The sequence below is a fragment of the Actinia tenebrosa genome, unplaced genomic scaffold (assembly GCF_029948245.1).
Source record: "Actinia tenebrosa isolate PJP-AT-01 unplaced genomic scaffold, QUT_ActTen_1.0 PGA_scaffold15__27_contigs__length_11533743, whole genome shotgun sequence".
NCBI lineage: Eukaryota > Metazoa > Cnidaria > Anthozoa > Actiniaria > Actiniidae > Actinia > Actinia tenebrosa.
In genome coordinates this window covers 2903330-2922052 of record NW_028292575.1, presented here as the reverse complement: position 1 = coordinate 2922052, position 18723 = coordinate 2903330, and the positions used below count along the sequence as shown (strand labels likewise).

At 38.2% G+C, this 18723-nt stretch overlaps 3 protein-coding genes across 3 annotated transcripts; 2 read left to right on the top strand and 1 right to left on the bottom strand.

The window, feature by feature from the left end:
• The first annotated feature begins 1899 nt into the window (after positions 1-1899).
• Positions 1900-5084, top strand: LOC116293052 (glycine receptor subunit alpha-2-like). Its single transcript, XM_031700445.2, has 7 exons — positions 1900-2012; positions 2162-2229; positions 2378-2586; positions 2692-2774; positions 3130-3261; positions 3736-4133; positions 4206-5084. The coding sequence occupies exons 1-7, from the start codon at positions 1919-1921 to the stop codon at positions 4461-4463; spliced, it is 1242 nt and encodes a 413-aa protein (XP_031556305.2). The 5' UTR covers positions 1900-1918; the 3' UTR covers positions 4464-5084.
• Positions 5019-9792, bottom strand: LOC116293055 (hsp70/Hsp90 co-chaperone CNS1 homolog). Its single transcript, XM_031700448.1, has 11 exons — positions 9661-9792; positions 9255-9366; positions 9014-9175; positions 8252-8329; positions 8017-8084; positions 7847-7903; positions 7245-7331; positions 6881-7131; positions 6135-6219; positions 5769-5851; positions 5019-5659 (listed from the first exon to the last, which is right to left on the bottom strand). The coding sequence occupies exons 1-11, from the start codon at positions 9787-9789 to the stop codon at positions 5560-5562; spliced, it is 1212 nt and encodes a 403-aa protein (XP_031556308.1). The 5' UTR covers positions 9790-9792; the 3' UTR covers positions 5019-5559.
• Positions 9793-10062: 270 nt separating this feature from the next.
• On the top strand, positions 10063-18302 carry LOC116293050 (HAUS augmin-like complex subunit 3). The gene is made up of 16 exons (XM_089030135.1): positions 10063-10329; positions 11380-11419; positions 11527-11603; positions 12351-12434; positions 12943-13054; positions 13180-13246; positions 13838-13956; positions 14321-14405; positions 14488-14545; positions 14623-14757; positions 14990-15173; positions 15659-15811; positions 15931-16178; positions 16439-16520; positions 16939-17034; positions 17663-18302. The coding sequence occupies exons 1-16, from the start codon at positions 10151-10153 to the stop codon at positions 17795-17797; spliced, it is 1854 nt and encodes a 617-aa protein (XP_088886261.1). The 5' UTR covers positions 10063-10150; the 3' UTR covers positions 17798-18302.
• Positions 18303-18723: the final 421 nt, after the last annotated feature.

Below are 18723 nucleotides of genomic sequence, written 5' to 3'. Positions count from 1 at the left end.
GTATGTATGTATGTATTACTGACGTTTACTACAGCACATTGACTCCCAACTCAACCTCGAACTAACTGATCAAGATCCTGCATTGAGTGGTAGTTACATCAAGCTGAGAGAGGAAGCCATTCGCTTTCTTCATAGTCTATCTATCGGCAAGTAAGGTGAGAATGGTAACGCCTAGTTATTAACGGGGAATCTCTTAACAATCATTATCTATCTCTTTCTTTGGCCTTACTGTGGGGCAGGACAAAATGCTGAATCCTTTTCAGCTGCAAATAAAAGGTCTCCGTGCTAGAAGCTGTTTATTTGAACGGTTTACGATATCGCGCAGTAATACTGATAATGTGCACCTACCACGGAGACCCTATACCATAACGGAACAGCAAATGATGATAGAAACCCGTTATTCCAGCTGACCTGTAGCAAGGTCGATAATATCAGAAATATCGCTGACCTGAGTACACAAGACAATTCCTCATATATCAATATAGTAGCTTTACTATTTTGTACATATACGTATAAATATAAGTATTTTAAGAAACATCTGGCTTTCTTTTCATAATTTATTTCGCTGGTTCCCTTTTTTCTTTTCGTTTTCTTTCTTTTTCAATGTAAAAAATGCCTCTTTCGTATATTACTTCATTAAATATCAATATCGGATGGTTAACCGCTAACAGGGTTTGATACAGCGATTCGTCATAACCCCTAATGTTGTATTTATTTCATTATATTTTCAGAAAAAATGATTATCTTTACTGTATATTTCTCTATACTTCTCCTTCATCAAGGCTCAGCCGAAAAGGCCAGGTGAGATTAATGCTTGATGAAGATCCTGTTCTGTATTCTCGAATCAGTTCACTGCGACTGCGCTCACTTGCACCGAAAGGCAGTGAAATACGCTCGAGTCTTAATTGTACCATTTGCATTTATTGGGGGGCTTCCTGATCCTGGACGGATGCTTGTTAAATGATCGATTAATTCCTTTTACTGGCAAGTTACAAAACCTTCTTTGTGGGGGTTTGGTAACACCCTTTTGGGTACACAGTAAGTAGATCATGTAACAAAAAATATCTAAATAAATATAAAGAAAAACCCTGAAAAATCAAGTGGACTAAAACAATGTTGAAGGTTTGAACCCACTCAAAATTTGAAGGAAAAAAAAGTGTCATAATAAGATAATATTCGAGCCCACGTCCACCGAAAAAAAAAGAAAAAAATCGATTCTACTTTGCCATACCCCCGAGACATCCGCAGAGCTGAGGCGTCGTATGGACTTCGGACCTGACGGCGATTAAATCCTTCTGCCCTTGGGTGTACGAATTACGCAAGAAAATGTTCTAGCCGAAGCATCAGGGGAGAGACTAGCCGGCCCCCAGACCATATCGGCTAATCCCTTGCATCTCTGCCACGCACGGAATCGGCCAAAAATTTTATGTTAAAAAGTCTAGTCTATTCGGTGCATTGTTTTCACGGCTATTGTTATGCTGATTCGCCTGAAACCGTGGTCCAGTGGAAAAAAGCTTGGGCTTCAAGAACACTACTGAGTCAAGCCCGGTTAGTGGGGTTAGTATTTGGATGGGTGACCAATACGTTTTACTTAGTCGAGGTTTTGTTTCTTTTTTGTATTTTTAAAAGTTGTGAAGACTAACAAGTGAAAGATTTATTTTTTCAATTTAAATACATTTAGCACTTTCCTGTTTTTTCTCGCCATTTGTCACAGTACAACGGTCCCCCCTCCCCCCCCCCCCCCCCCCCCCCCCCCACGTCTACCCAAAATGCGTTTGCCCAGTCTCCAAGGGGCAGCTAGTTAGCATTTTAGCCTTTTTACTTGATCGTTCCTTTCATCAAGTCAGGACTTATTTCTTACTTCTTATAGTTAGTAATGTCCTGATTTGATTACAGTATCGTCAAAGAACGAGACGACATGGATAGGAGAGAGATCCCTAATGCTACTAAGCTGATGGAACGAATGCTTCATCCAAACAACTATGACAAAAATGCCAGACCAAACGCTGGAAGTAAGTATTATCAGAAGGTGAAGCAGCAAGTGTCTCTTCAGGCTTGCTTTACAAAGGTTTTGATTAATGTATGCATCTGTCTTTTCAGTTTTTCTCTACCAGACCTAGGGTTTTGATTAATGTTTTTTGTGTGTGTTGCATACTCGTAGAGAAAGCTGTTGAAGTCTACTTGAGCATAGGTGTCCAAGCCTTCACTAGTATCAAGGAGACAAATATGGTAAGACACTTGACGCCAAAACATGCATTAATATTGATACTGCACGCACTATTAGCCATTCCTGGGTCGATTATGAGCCAATTCTTTTCTTGACCTCGGAATGGTTAATAGTAATGTTCTTACACGTGTTTTCTCTCTCTTTCCAAAGGAATTCACCACGTCAATGTTTCTACGCCAGGAATGGACTGATCTCCGATTGGCTCACGGAATGGATGGAACCTTATCGCTCGGGGGCAAAGACGTGGATAAGATATGGCGCCCAGATACATATTTCAATAACAATAACGATTATGAACTCCACGCAGAAAACCAATTGGCATTAATTTCCAAATATGGCGAAGTGTATTTTAGTGCGAGGTACGGTGGCTGTTTCTCCGCACGCCTTTGAGATTTCGTATTGTCATATTTTGTTAACATGTTTTAATATTTGCATTAACTTTTCTTTTTCTTGACTGCTACTAGGATGTTAGTTAGTGCGTCTTGTCAAATGTACCTTCAAAACTTCCCCATGGATGTGCAGAAATGTTCGCTCGTCTTGGAAAGCTGTAAGTAAATAACTCGCCTCAAATTTCCCTTTCTTCTTCTCTTTATTCATTAGTTCACGAGAATAGCAATCACGAAGTTCTTCAGCAACCGATAGCAATGATCGCGATTTTTCCACCTAAACTATTCCAGCTATATCACGTCTGTCATATATTAACATGCGCCTTATGTTTTTCTTTCAATTTTTATTACTTATGTTCCATGCGACGATATGATCAAATGCGCAAATGTTTTCTATCTCGGAGCATTGACGTGCGTAGTCGTCTGATCATAAGATCTAGCTATTCAGTACACTGTCTATGAAAGATCAGAGCTGATCAGTACTAATGATAAACCACTGCGTGTTGATATCTTCAGTTGCTTACACTAACGACCACGTGTCATTTCACTGGAAGTGGTCCAAACCTATCACCATCTTCAACAAAGAGCTTGCCGAGTTTGATATGGACAAATGGGAGATAGTGGAGATCAACCAAACCTATGTTGCAGGTTAGATTAAAATCAGTCGCCATAGGGAAGCACGGGTGTCTAGGTAGTTCTCTACATCGTCTCCCGTTTTCCTCCCTCCACAAAAATAAAACCGTCCTTTTTTCATGAGGGTAGCACTTAATAGCCAGTGGCTAACAAACCTGAGGCCCTCAGTCCGTGATCGAATTGGAATTTAGGAGTTGATTTTTGCGGAGGGAGGAAAACCGGAGAACCCGGAAAACCCTTGAAGCACAGGAGAGAACCAACAAACAACTCTACTCATACACAACACCGAACTCGGCGGGACTCGAACTCGTGTCGCATTTATGAGAGGCGAGCGCTAAGACCGCTACGCCACCCGTGCTTCCCTCTTAATCAACTCTAAATTCATATTCCATCACGGAACGAGGTCCACAGGTTTGTTAGCCACTGGCTATAAGTGCTACGCTCGTAAAAACAAGGACTGATTTTAATAATAATATTTTTGATTAACAGGACGTTACAGAAACTTAAAGGTGTCGTTCACCTTCAGGCGCCGCCTTGGTTTTTATCTCATCAACTTCTATGTTCCTTGTGTTGTCATGGTGATGATGAGTTGGATAGTTTTTTGGATGGACTGCGATTCTATTGGTGAGCGTATCTCACTTGGGATCACAACTATTCTGACGATTGTCTTTTTACTTGGGTCCAGTAACTCGACAATGCCGCGCGTCAGCTACCCCAAGATGATAGACTGGTACCTAATGGGATCGTTTCTGTTTGTCTTCACTACACTTATCATGTGCCTGTTGATATTCATGCTGAACCAAATGTCAAGAAAAGAACGAGTGTCTCTGCCATTGGATCGACCACACCCAGTACTCACTCCCAACTCGACTGCCACAACACCAATGGTTAGTGACTTCATTGGTAATGACATCACAAACTATCAGTCGTTATTAACATATGTATTTGTTGTTCCCCAGACCTCTCCTGAAGACATTTCCCATTACATAGCAGATTGCCAAGGAGCAGTTTACCCGATCATGCGCAGTCGTCTTCACACTCAGCGCAAGAAAAAGACCCTGGTCATGAACCCAAAGTTTTCCAAGAGCTTTTGCGGATTCCCAAGTCACGTGACCAGGGGCAACATGGGACTTGTGTGCAACCAGTTATGTAGGATCCTATTTCCTGTCTCATTCCTGGTCTTCAACGCTGCATACTGGACAGTGCTGGCATCCTGAATAACTGCATGAAGATTGTTAGACAGACAGACAGACTGATGTGAAGAACTCCATATTGATGTGGGTTGGGTACCTAGTGATGTAGAACCCTTTGACCAGAATTAACAACTTCAAGGTGATGGTTAGAGTTGGTCACACTGATATGTCCAACCTGGTTAGTGTTATTAGGAAAGGCAACTGCAAGTATAGTGAAGCAAGCTCTTCTCCTAAAAATGTGCATGCTCCATTGTATTGCGCCCTTCGTCCTATTGAAATGGGCTGGATCGTAACATTCAGCCGAGTCCTTGGGTGTTGCACACTTAGGGACTTGTAAAACAGATTCAAAAATCTAAGTTTACAGGTTCTTGTGGCTCAGTTTTCATAACCATGTTGAATAACTAGTTAGATAAGAAAAGCAAGAAAACAGTAGAATAGATATAATGATATAGATTAATAATAATATAATAGATAATAGATATGGAAAAATGCAGAAATGTAGCATGGAAAGAAAAGTAAGGCTTATATTCTTCATCCATAAGGTAATGGTATTCTGAATAACTGATAATTAAGCCTTACTTCATTGATTTATTCACATTATTTATTGTAGTTCAACACTAATGCTATTATAAAAATAAACAGTGATCCCTCGGGTATCTGGTATTTATCTAGTCATTCCTATTCATTAGATGGTTTGCAGATAAACAAGGTGGGTCATATTGCAGTGCAAGAGTACCATATTATTCACTATTTATAAAATATTTGAGATATAACACGCGCACTGATTGGCTGGCTATCGTGTTTATATCAGAGGACAGAGACATGCTCGCACGAAATCATTCAAAAATATTTTATAAAAGCGATATAAAACGTCCGCTTGTGTCTATATGCTGTGATATAAACACTCTGGGAACTGTAGAGCACTCGAGAAGTCGAGAAGTCAAAGAAACACTCGGCTATGCCTCCTGTTTCTCTACAACTTCTCTCTTGCTCTACATCTCCCATCATGTTTATATCACAGTATACAGACACGCACGCTGTTTTATATTCCTTAAATATAGACTCTAGTTCTCCGCATCATTCTCTTTATTATTTGTTCTTATTTATCGATTTTGTTTTCTTAAAATTTCTCTACTGTACAATGTTTTAAGAACTCTTTCTTGAACGATGATTTTTTTACTAAGATGACAAATGCAGGAGTACCTTGACACACTATAAACCTGGTAAAAAAATACAAAAAATATTTTAAATGTGGCAACAGCAACTTACAGCTTGGTGTGATAGACATCAGTTAGCATGTTAATGATAGTACATAGGTGTTAGTTATACCTTTTGTCGGACAAAACGTTTTTCAGAGGACATGAACTTTCAACATGGCAAAGTTTTCCCGATTCTTGGTCTTCAAAATAAACCTTACAAATGAAGAACACTGTATTCAGTATGGCGATGAGAAATATAGGTATTAGAACCAGATCATTGAGGTACTAACAGGTGGAAACCATCAATGATCCTCATTATCATCCCTCGTCGCAATAGGAGGCACAACAGGCCATCATAACTATGAACCTTGTAATCATCATCATTCCTCCACACCCCAGGAGGCACAACAGGCCATCACAATAAAAAAGGTGGACCTGAAAGCCCTTCAAAAGGTAGATTTGAAGAAATCAAGTTGATAATGTATAGTACACATACCTCAAGCATGTCAGGCTCATATTTATTTTCCTCATCCCATGGAGCTGAATCCCTTCCAAACATCACTTGAAAATGCTCTATAAAACTAATTTATATAAATAAAACATGAATATAACAAATAGAGAGTTCAAAATGCTTATCTCCATTGTATTAGAAATCTAGGCTTTTGATACATATTTGAAACACTCATTAATAATTCATAAGCTTATGGTCCAATTGAAGCCACCATACACGTCACGCGCATGAACCTTTATACTCGATAAAGTCCTCTTTATTAGTATTCAAGTGATTTTATATAAGACACATACATGTGTCTTTATATAAAGACACGTGGTCTTTATATAAAGACCACTCGAATACTGTGAGGATGACTTCATCAGAGATGAAGTATGCATCCAAGTTTAGATGAAGACTTCCAGCCTCATCAAGGTCATAGTCAACTCTAAAAATCTTTGACTAACGTGCCTGTCTTTGCCTTGGCACGCAATATCCAATGTGTGGGAGCTTCTATTGAATCTGGTTGTGCATGGCCGTGACATCAAATCTCTATCGAAGTATAAAAATCCATATTCGTGATGTGTATGGTGGCTCCAGTTGAACCAAAATCTTATAAATTGTTCATGAGTTTTTGAAGCAGTTCAAAAAACTCCTAGATCTTGTTTTATCAGGTATGTTATACATGAAAAAGCACTCCTACTCATTTTTTAAACACTACCGAAAAAAACTGCAGTTTAGCTTGTGCTTGCCTGTTTTCTTCACAAAATGCTCCAATAAAATCTGTTTGTTTATATTCTGGATAGTAAAACATCACAGGCCAGTAGAGTCTGTTCTCAGAGTCCATCTGTAACCTGGCTCCTGTTGGATGATTAGGGTCTAAATTGAATTTAGCTAAGTTTTTTCTCAGTCTACTTTCTTCATCATTTTCATCATAATTGTCATCATCATCATCATCATCATCTTCGTCTGCTTTTGTTTCTTCTATTCTGATGTTTCGACTCTGTTGAAAGTACAGAATGAAATATAGTCTCAGGTTACCTTTGATAAAATCCTATTAACAATAAACTAGTAAATAAATGGAATAATGAATGATGGTTTGAAATCTTTTATTACCTTAATGGCATCAATCAATGCATCAACTTCTTCATTTTTCTTTTTCTCTTTTAACTTTGCTTTCCGTTGATCTCTTTCAGCTTTTTTCTGTAACAAAAAATGTCATTTAATACCAAGAATGCATCTAGAATATTCAAATGAAAATCATAAATCAACTGAGTTATTATCGGGGTTCGTGCTACATTCTCATTACGAAATTCAAGGACTTTTTAAGCACTTTTCAAGTACATGAATTCGATTTTCAAGGACAAAGTTTTTTGTATTAGAAAGTGGTTTTAAACATTGATTCAATGTTGAAATGCAGCTAATTCAGCCGGGGCCACTAGCTTAGATAAAAAATGAGCATGACACGCAACCAACCAGTAAACAAGCAACCAGAAACTCTTCTATCAATTTTAGTCGTTATTTATTTTAAAAGGTAAGTTAGAAATAGCATCAAGTTTGCATTAAATTCAAGGAGTATTCCAGGAGTTTTGGCGTTTTCCCCTTTTTTCAAGGGCTTTTCAAGCGCCCTTAAAAATGTGTTTTCAATTCAAGGACTTTTCAAGGATTTCAAGGAGTAGCACGAACCCTGTATTATAAAAGATACAATGTACCATTACCTGTTCAGCAACTGCATCTTTTCTCAACTTCAAAAGTTTTTCATTATCAGGTTCTATATAATCATTGTCAAGAAATATATAAACAAGCCAAGCCTAACTCACAAACAAGTGGTGTATACAATATCAAGTATTTCTATACAACAGTTCTATGGGCAGTACATAAAGGATATCTTCAGTCCCTTGTCACACCATGCTTTAGTGTGATCATAGATTTTTAAATTAAAACAAGCACTTGCCCCTGTGAAACAAGAAAGATGAAAAAATGTAAGCTTAACAACTTAAATCATGAAATTAGTTCATTCTTGAAATGATAAAATAATAATCATAATAGCTATAAAAAATAAGAGTTAATGATATAATTGAAGTCAATTCATATATAAAATATACATATATGTGTGTGTTTACCTCTAACAATTGCCTTTACGTATTTTGGATCATATTTATGTGCCATCATTGTATCTTTGAGGGCTGACCTGTTATTTCCTGTTGAGCAAAAAATATATTGAATTAAGATCTTTACTAAGAGTTCATTTGATATTTATATGGCCTATATCATGATGAATTTCCTAGACATGTAAACTGTGATTAAGATCAACTGTAGTACCTCCATTTACTGCCATCCCCTGGCCCCTACCCTTACCCCTGACAAGATGTAATGTTCACCTGTACTACATGGATGTCTGCAAGTATAAATAGCCCGGGGGGGGGGGGGGGGGGGGGAGTACTCAGGTGGTAGGGGTGATTGGCGCTCCTTTTAGGGTTGAAAATGTTCCCTGTGTGGATCTTTTAGGGGTTCCGGATAAGTTAATTACGTAACATAACTCTGTACCTTTTGGGGTCATTTATTATGCACATTATTTATGCTATGCTGCTGTTTACTTTACAATGATGCACTAAATATTTCTTTAATATGATCATCGTTCTAATCTTATTATACGCTGTCCTGTCATTCGTTAAACCGGCGTTGATAGCCGGGGTTCATAGTAAATTACTGAAATAAAGCTGTACCTTTTAGGGTTTGAAATCAGGTTGGTTTTAAGAGCCTTTTTAATTTATGCATACCTTTTAGGGGCCATTTTAAAAATCGACCGCTGATCACCCCTACCACCTGAACAAAGGGAGAACCCCCTCCCCCCCGGGATAAATAGAACAATACACATTCCATACCTATAGTAAAGTTAACAGTTGCTCTGTTTGTATAGAGAACTGCATTGAGATTGTCATCTTCACATTTTGCTTTGATGCCCTCTGTATATGCAAGAATAGCTTTCCTGAAGTTCTTCTGCTTGTACTCATAGTTTCCTTCCTCTTTGTAAGCAGTTGCTCTTGCTGAAGAATTAACCATATAAATATATCTTGAACATCTCACATGGTACAGTAGAATAATAGCAATAGCTATATAGGTTACCTGTTGGATCTTCGTCCTCATATTTCAAGGCTTGTAATGCAGCCACTCCCGCACTAACTTCTTCACCATCTTCTGGTGATTTAGTCATGAAGAATGGAATCTTTTCTATTTCCTTGAATTAAGAAAGGAGAGTATTACGCACAAGTTATCATGTAAGTGTATCACGTTTTAACTACACGAAAGCAAAAGAACGTAAGTAAATGTTACACCTTGTTTCTGACTGTATGTTCCAAACATTAGTTATCAAACCTCGTGTATCTCATGAATCAATGTCTTGTGGTTGACAAAGGACCACTCGTAATCTGGACATCACCTACAGACCACTTCACCCATTGTGCTGGAAAACATATCATCTTCTGGGTCTTCTGTTCGTGATTCACATGCAATATCTACACAAGGCGCTTACCTTTTCCCAGTTTTCTACAGTCAGCCCTTCAGTGTATTTATAACCTTTGTTTTTTTCTATCATTTTATCGATCACGCTGTCTAACTCTACGTCGAGTTCTTCACTCTTCTTCTTCACTTCGTCCGCCATCTTAAAAATACTACTAAATGCGCAGGACTGGGTCCATAAACAAAGTTTTGCCTCACGGTACCCCCCTAAGGTTTTACAATCAAGCAAAGGAAAATTGGTTGTTTAAATATTTTTTCGCAACTTCAGTAGCTTCAAGAAAAGAGACAATAAAGAAAGAGCTTTTCAAAAAGCTGTCGCGCGAAAAATAAAATTTCCAAGCGTATGAGCATGATGAGGATTCATTGGGGTTCCTGTGGTAGATGTGTCCGCACATGCGTAGTATGCAGGCGGGAAAACTTGAAAACATCTTTCTTGATATTAGACAAGATAACCGCGGATTTTAGGCTCTTTTCTACAGGAATTTTGTAGTTTGGAAGTGGAAATGAGTCAGGGGGATCGTTTAGCACGTACTCTTCAAAGAATTGGTTGTCCAAAAGCAAAGCATTTTACAGGAGAGAGCCTAGAGTGGTTGTTTGAGAACCAGCCATCTTTACCTTTTCTCGAGTGGTTCTGCGATAATATATCTGGTGATAATGTACTGAGTGAGGATGAACTCACAAGGTTAGACACTTTACATAGTTATCCCTATGTAGTTAGTCATTGTTTATTCTTTTGCGCATGTGTATAGGGCAGAAGGGGCCGCGGAGCAGCCTAAAAAGTGGGAGGGGGGGGGGGGGGGGTTAAGAATGGTTAATGTACATTCTTGTAGTATAGATATAAAACTCTAACGATACATAATATATAATAACTAGATACACGAGTTTGGGCCTTAATGAGTAGTTTATTCTCATACTGTATATGGGACACACAATATAACTGCTATGGGTGGGAGGGTAGGGAACAGGGAGCCCGGCTTATAATAATGATAATAATAATGACTTTATTAATGTCTCTACATCTTCTAGCCAGGCACAAGTGCCCTACTAATCGGGGAGACAAGAGGGAGGCTTTAGAATTTGTACATGAATAAATAAATCAATAAGTGCTTTATTGGGTTTCCTGTGTTGAGATTTGAAACAAGACGCTGATACGTTGAATTTCCGGTAATCGTACTACCAGTAACTTGATAGCAGATTAACGTAACATATTAGTTTAACGCAAGCCCTAGCTAGAGAACGTTACACTAATACGTTAAAACTTGAATTATAAGCTGCTGTCAAGTTACTTACGTTAATCTGCTATCACGTTACGTTAATCTGCTATCAAGTTACTGGTAGTACGATTACCGGAAATTCAACGTATCAGCGTCACATTTCAAATCTCAACACAGGAAACCCAATAAAGCACTTATTGATTCATTTATTCATGTACAAATTCTAAAACCGGGCTCCCTGTCGGTAGGGTACGAAAGTAATCAGAGCGAACGTGACCAGAGACAACGCAGACTGACACCGGATACTCTCGTACTCTACCATTGAACCACATTAAACTATATTAATCATTAACTAATATCACAAAATATAAGAGACTAATGGTAAGGGAAAAGGGGAAAAGTGGGGGTTGGTCTATAGCCCCCTCTGCCCCACCCTTTCTGTGGCCCATGTAGTGTGAGTGTGTGATAATGTATAATGGTATAGTAAAACAAACCGTACATATCTCTATTTTTTCTAGATATGAGGAGCTAGTTTCTTCTGGTGAGGGTATTCTGGAGGTAAGAAATTCTTTTGCTTTAGATTTTGCAAAATGTACTTATGGTACTGAATGTACTCTCTGATGTCAAAATACAATCATCATCTATTGTATTCATTTTATCCAAAGGGTGATAAACTTACTGAGGCCTTATCATGTGCGCAAGGGACAGATGAAAGAGTTGAGAGGTCTATTGATGCTATAAGGTTTGTTGTAATGATAGAATGTTGTCCCATAATCATAATAAATATATTTGAAGATTTATTTTCTTGGGGGTGGGGGGGAAGGGGGAAATCAGACCTTCAGGTAAAATTTAAAGCCCTGATCTCCTGTTTGTGGGTCAGGTCTTTTAACTACTGAGCTATGGGATTTGTCAATGGTTACACTTTATTAATTAGTATATGTAATAGGACTACATGCTGTCCAATTAAGAAATAATATTGGAAGAGGAAAATTCCGAGGACTTCCAAAATTGGATGAGGCCATAAGCCGAGTCCAATTTGGCAGTCAGAGGAATTTTTCAAGTCTATTTCTTGATTGGGGAGCATGAAATCCTATTACCTATTAATTATATAGCTGCCTAATTAATCCCATATCAACAAGACCTGTCCAATTAAGAAAATAATTGGACAGTTACCTATATGGGATTAATGAGAAGCTGTATAACTATTAACAATAATAGCTACTGCCATCTTGGCCATGTCTTTACATATATTTGACAAGAAAAATGAGGGATATTATAGGACAATGAATCAGGGTCATCTTTACTCCATCATCAGGCTCAATTTGAATAATTAATATGAATTTCTTTTGCTCAAGTTAACTGATTAGAATATTGATGTCTTAAGAGAACAAAGATGTTTAAAATGTTTTTTTAATTTCGTTAATTATATTCATGTAAAATTGTGTTTAAATAAAGATTACCTTACCTTCCATGATATGTTTTCTTCCAGAGAAGAAATAGAGTCCTTGAAGAGAACAAGTGAACAAACAAATAAAAGGTTGCAGAAACTGGTGTTTCACAGGAATAAGCTGAGGTAATTAACTAAACATGCTGTGTTTATTGCTCACATACCCTATTATAAAATAACCATTATATTCCTTTATATCTCTCCATTCACTCATCTATCATTCCCTATTCATTCCTCAATCATTCTCTATTCATTCCTCTATCATTCTCTATTTATTCCTCTATCAATCTCTATTCATTCCCCTATCATTCCCTATTCATTCCCCTATCATTCCCTATTCATTCCTCTATCATTCCCTATTCATTCCTCTATCATTCCCTATTCATTCCTCTATCATTCTCTATTCATTCCTCTATCATTCCCTATTCATTCCTCTATCATTCTCTATTCATTCCTCTATCATTCTCTAACCATTACTCTATCATTCCCTATTCATTCCTCTATCATTCTCTATCCATTACTCATTCTCTATCCATTCCCATATCATTCCCCATTCATTCCTCTATTACTCTCAAATCATTCTTTTATGGAAATACTAGTTAAGCATAATTATTGCCATGTATTTTTTACATAGTCTTCATCAAACAAGGTGTGCTCATCAGCTGTCCCAAGTCAGCGGTGTAGAAAAACAAGAAATGAAGAACTACAAGAAATGCTTAGAATTAAGTCAAGTTGACAGTAATGAGGTAAGTCATGACAAGAGTTTGAGGATTTGGTTTACATAGTTTCAGCAATCCGTTTAGCCTGATTCTTGTTGCAATATTTGTCTTAGGTTCTCAAGCATTTAAAATATCTTTACCTTTGCTTACAGATGGACCTTGCAATTTCTAATCTTCAGCAAATAGTTTGTGATTTGACTAGCCTATATACCCAACAAGGTATGCAGTATACCACCTAGATTATCTGTAAGAGATGAATTGAAAATATAGAAAACATACCCACATGATGTGCGCAGTCATAATATGATCATAATAATTAATGAATAGAAACATGAAAATTCAATGAACAGGAGATACTCAAGGTACAATCGGGAGAAGCATGAAGCATAGCGCAAATTGAACATGTATAGAGCAGTTTTCGTATGACTGTGAAAAAAACAGTGCTGTAAGCGTGACGTGCCGTGACCGTGATGCTTTCTAGAATTTTAATTGGCTGATTTTTTTCACATGCAATGTGATTGGTCTAGCATTGCCGTGACCTTGGCACGACCGTGTCCGTGCCGTGTTTATGCCATGTTCTGGGTATTTGATTGGATGGAGAGTAAATCATCGTGCAATGTGATTGGTCTTGCCGTGTCACGAACGTGTTCGTGCCGTGAATTTTTCACAGTCATACGAAAACTGCACTACTTTAATATTGTGCTATGTGCTCTCATAAAGTTCACTATCCCAACCAATCAGAATGTGAGATTTATGACTGTTTTTTATAATGAGTAATATATTAATATGTGAAACATGTATTGTTTGCAGGTCAAGAGCGTGATAATGCCAAGGTTTTCTTGTCTCAGATGTCATATCAGGATTTTTTTGATTCAGAGGAGAAGTTCACTAGTGAGTTAACCTTGTACACAAAGAAACAGTTTTTTGAGGTAGAGTATTGTACATCCAATGGTAATGTGTATTTTCTTTGGTGATGAAATGAATGAATGAACAAAAGGATGAATGTTACCTAGCTCTCATAGCTATTCTAGTTAACCCCTGCCATTCTTTTGTAAATATACTTATATGATATAATGTAATGTAATGTAATGTAATATAATATATATATTCCTCATTGTAATCTATGGTATAAATAAAGCACATTGATGTTGTTGTTGTTGTTTGATGGATAAATGGATGGATGGATGGATGGATGGATGGATGGATGGATAAGCAGATAAGTAATGGTATGAATAAGAAATAGTAACTTAGGTTTCACTTTGTCCATACCATTTTTGTCGTTTGTTACTGCAGGGTATAGCCGACATGGCAGGAAGAGGGGATAAAAGTCGTTATGATCTGCTAGAGATAAGTGATCCCACCGCACTTCTAATTAGAGGTAAGGTCTGATTGGCTGTTGTACATCTACGGGCTGTAAGTAATGGGTAAAACATCTAACACATTATGCATTGCTTTAACAGGAGAAAGTGAAGAAGTTACCATGAATGACTGTAAAGAACTAGCAAGACTACAGTCTGTGTAAGTGTACTACTATACTTTGGATGACATTTGATTGCTCTATAATACTTTCTTATCATTGAAATTCCTTTAACTAGCTTTGCATTGAGTGAAAGCAAGAGAATTGATGCAGAAGCTTCCAGGATGGGTGTTAAAACAGCTTTATCACTGGCTAAAGAAAAGGATAGAGCAATGTTAAGACATCATCATGTTGCTGATCTGGATACACTCAGGTAAATACATACACTATACATCCTACCTACCTACCTACCTACCTACCTACCTACCTACCTACCTACCTACCTACCTACTACCTACCTACCTACCTACCTACTACCTACCTACCTACCTACCTACCTACCTACCTACATCTTACCTACCTACCTATCTACCTACCTACATCATACCTACCTAACTACCTTGTGTGGTTATTTCTATGGTAACATACTGTTTCTATATTTCCAGGGATCATCTGAATGAGACACAGGCATCTCTTGCTGATGTTAAAGACGAAATTCAAAAGCTCACAGATAAAACTCTTCCATCACTAGTAGAAGAGCTGGCAGAACTACAAGCTACTAAAATACTAAGAGGAGATTATGATCTGAAGATAGCAAGACAAGACTACTTCACCTCTAAGCAAGATCAGGTACTTTCTATTGCTCTTTATACTGTATACTCTATTCACTTGTACAGTACTGTGTACTATATACCATACTAATATACCGTATGTCATTGAAATGTCTTGAATGGTGATTCACTTGTACAGTACTGTGTACTATATACCATACTAATATACTGTATGTCATTGAAATGTCCTGATGGGTGATTTACTTGTACAGTAATGTGTACTATATACCATACTAATATACTGTATGTCATTGAATATCCTGATGGGTGATTCACTTGTACAGTACTGTGTACTATATACCATACTAATATACTGTATGTCATTGAAATGTCCTGATGGGTGATTCACTTGTACAGTAATGTGTACTATATACCATACTAATATACTGTATGTCATTGAAATGTCCTGATGGGTGATACACTTGTACAGTACTGTGCTCTATATACCATACTAATATACTGTAGGTCATTGGTCATTGAATATATGGTTTCATATTCCAATAGGTGATTGATCAGTTGTTACTTCAAAGGTCCAGATATGAATTCCTGTCTATGACTCTTGAAGTGGAGGCTCATAAACACAGAGATATTCACAGGTTACTTTGTGCTGTAGAATCAGGCTTACAGCATCTATCAAGCAGCATAGAAGAACGAATTGTATCCTTTACATATGGGGTACACACCTAGTGTCTCATGTACTCGTCATGTCATTATTGGTCTATTATATTTGACTTTGTTTTGTCACCTATCACAATGATCCTTAATGAGATATTTAGAATAAAATGTCAGAGCCAGCTCTCCTTCCACTAGATGCTAGGCGTGGTACAATAGATAGCAGAGATGTATTTGTTGGTCACCTGCACAAGATGCTCAAGCCGTCAGACACACCAGATCAAGAGGGACAACTGTTCTTAACATACAACCAACTTGTTGACTGGAGCAGCAGATTGATTGGTCGAGTACAGGAATTACAGTACACACTACAAAGCACCCAACAGCATCAAGAAAACACCCTCAGAAAACTGTGAGTACCAAAATACTGTACTTAGTACTGTTAGACTGTGCTAATAGTGACTGATGGTGTGACATGTGTACTTGTGTAGGGAGGTGAATGTACAGACTGTGCTAATAGGGACTGATAGTGTGACATGTGTACTTGTGTAGGGAGGTGAACGTATAGACTGTGCTAATAGGGACTGATAGTGTGACATGTGTACTTGTGTAGGGAGGTGAACGTATAGACTGTGCTAATAGGGACTGACAGTGTGACGTGTACTTGTGTAGGGAGGTGAATGTACAGCAGTGTCAAAAGGCTGCATATGGTGGATCTACAACTGCTGGGGGTCTTCCTCAACTAACGCCACAGGTAACCCATCATAGTTCTGACAAGGACGGTAACGTCAAGCTGTCGGCGCGCTCATGAAAACCCGCTTTTGCTCGCCTCATCAACGACCTTGAGATTTGAAAAATCTACGACGTCAACCAAAAGTGTTAATAACTTCACTTTGGTGATATCACGCCTCACAATCTGTCTTGCGTGTGGTTGAGTAGACATTACTGAAAAGGATTTCAATAAAATATGCAACAGAACCCTAAAGGGAATTTTTTTATAAACTTCCGGTAGAAGTAGCCGTTGTTTTGCAAATCTTAAGGTCGCCATTGTTCCGGCATGGCCGTCCTCGATACCCTTAGATGTTTAAGTCTCTAATACATTGCCTGTTCCACTGGAAGTCTAATAGTTGGATGCAGCCAGTAGTCATTGAATATTTTGGTTTGGTATTCAGCGTTTAGGTGATTCACTGGTTCAGCTAGAAGAAGTATTATCTACACTTGAACAATCGATAAAAGACATCATCAAGGACGTTGAGGGAAAGAAAAAGGTAAAAATCCATATTGATGGGTGGTTGATCGTTCTTTTATTATTAGTTGTTTGATTGTGTGCGTAAACGTTAACAAGTATATGTACCATCACGTATATAACTGGGATATAGTGCAGTTTTCGTATGACTGTGAAAAGCTCACGGCACGAACACGGTCGTGACACGGCAAGGCATAAACCAAACCAATCACATCGCGCGAGAATTTACTCCTCATCCAATCAAATGCCCGAAACACGGCACGAACACGGCGCGGACAAAATCACGCCAATGTAACGGCACTGCCAGACCAATCGAATTGCGCGAGAGAGAAAAAATCAGCCATTCAAAATGCTACAAAACATCACAGTCATACGAAAATTGCTCTATATAACATTACGCTCTCACGCAGTCCATCCAAGATAACTTGATGCAGATGCTTGCAGTTCAGCACTGGAGAGAAGTTCGAGACAATAACGCGTTCTCGTGTTAATCAGAGCATCATTTGCAGCTTCATGCCGAGTCATACGAGAATATGAAGATTGCGCGCGCCAGCACATATAGCAACCTGGGCTTCTTATTAGAACAACGACTTGCGTTCTGTGCTACAAAATCTTAATTCTTCTGCCATGTTTATACTATTTCGTTCAAGGTTCTTCGATCTGACAATCTTAAGGCGATGAAGAGAGAGTTGTTCGTGTGCTTCTTCACAGACACATCCAGGTTAAGGCGAGCCATAGCAGAACTAGCTGCACGGGTTGATGCGCAGATTGTTTCAACTCAGTGACATCATATAAACGTTGGTACGTGTTGTTAGATAATAGAATACATAAATATCGTTAATACATCCAGCAAACAATGATGTATAAATGGTGTATAAATGCTGTGGCGGATTTAGGGGGGGAGTTTATTGGGTGCAAATGAACCCCCCTCCACCTTGGTACCTTGGATTTTTTATATTTTTTTAGATAAGTAAATAAATGTATGTTACTAACTCATGAGATTTAATATGAAATGGGACTGGTGGATAGGTTATCCTTATCAGTAGCGCCCCTAGGCCAGTGATGTGCCTCATGGGAAAAATGATGATGCAAGAGAACGTTTTTGTTGTGCCGAGATTTGCAAAAATGAACCCCCCTCTTAAAGTCCTGGATCCGCCACTGAAATGATGTATAAATGGTGTATAAATGATGTATAATGATATATAAATCTCATCCTTTCTACTCGCCGTGTAGTTTAGGTTGATATAAATAAGCAATAAAGTGTTAAACGCAGTAGCTGCATAACCATAATCGATTCTGTTCATTTGTTTTTGCTTTCGAATGACATCAATGTTCTTTCGAAAAAACATAGCGCGCGCTTGCGCAGGACTAAGTATAACTATGACGTCATTGTATTGTGACACAAGACTTCGGTGTTACCACTGACATGTACACATACACGGTCAGTGGTCACGGTGGTGAAGAGAGGGTGCAACCCATACTGATACTGAGGTATATAACAAGGTAAGATACTACTTTCCGTCTGTCTGTCTGTCTGTTTCTACTTATCTACTAGCTATAGAATACTAACATGTGTGTGTTTATGTTAGACATAAAGTTGCTGGCGTATCAAGTGATTTTGATGTATATGACACCAAAGTAGCTTGGAATGCACATCGCATGTCTACACATCAAAGGCAGGATGGCGGACATGATGTCCGTCGTTTAAAAA

Coding starts and splice junctions, on each gene's coding strand:
- LOC116293052 (XM_031700445.2), top strand. CDS start 1,919: ATGGATAGGAGAGAGATCCCTAATGCTACTAAGCTGATGGAACGAATG. Junction 2,013..2,161: donor TGCCAGACCAAACGCTGGAA/GTAAGTATTATC, acceptor GCATACTCGTAG/AGAAAGCTGTTGAAGTCTAC. Junction 2,587..2,691: donor GAAGTGTATTTTAGTGCGAG/GTACGGTGGCTG, acceptor GACTGCTACTAG/GATGTTAGTTAGTGCGTCTT.
- LOC116293055 (XM_031700448.1), bottom strand. CDS start 9,789: ATGGCGGACGAAGTGAAGAAGAAGAGTGAAGAACTCGACGTAGAGTTA. Junction 8,330..9,013: donor AACTGTTAACTTTACTATAG/GTATGGAATGTG, acceptor TTTGCTCAACAG/GAAATAACAGGTCAGCCCTC. Junction 8,085..8,251: donor CGTAAAGGCAATTGTTAGAG/GTAAACACACAC, acceptor CTTGTTTCACAG/GGGCAAGTGCTTGTTTTAAT.
- LOC116293050 (XM_089030135.1), top strand. CDS start 10,151: ATGAGTCAGGGGGATCGTTTAGCACGTACTCTTCAAAGAATTGGTTGT. Junction 13,055..13,179: donor GTCAAGTTGACAGTAATGAG/GTAAGTCATGAC, acceptor CTTTGCTTACAG/ATGGACCTTGCAATTTCTAA. Junction 15,174..15,658: donor TCACCTCTAAGCAAGATCAG/GTACTTTCTATT, acceptor ATATTCCAATAG/GTGATTGATCAGTTGTTACT.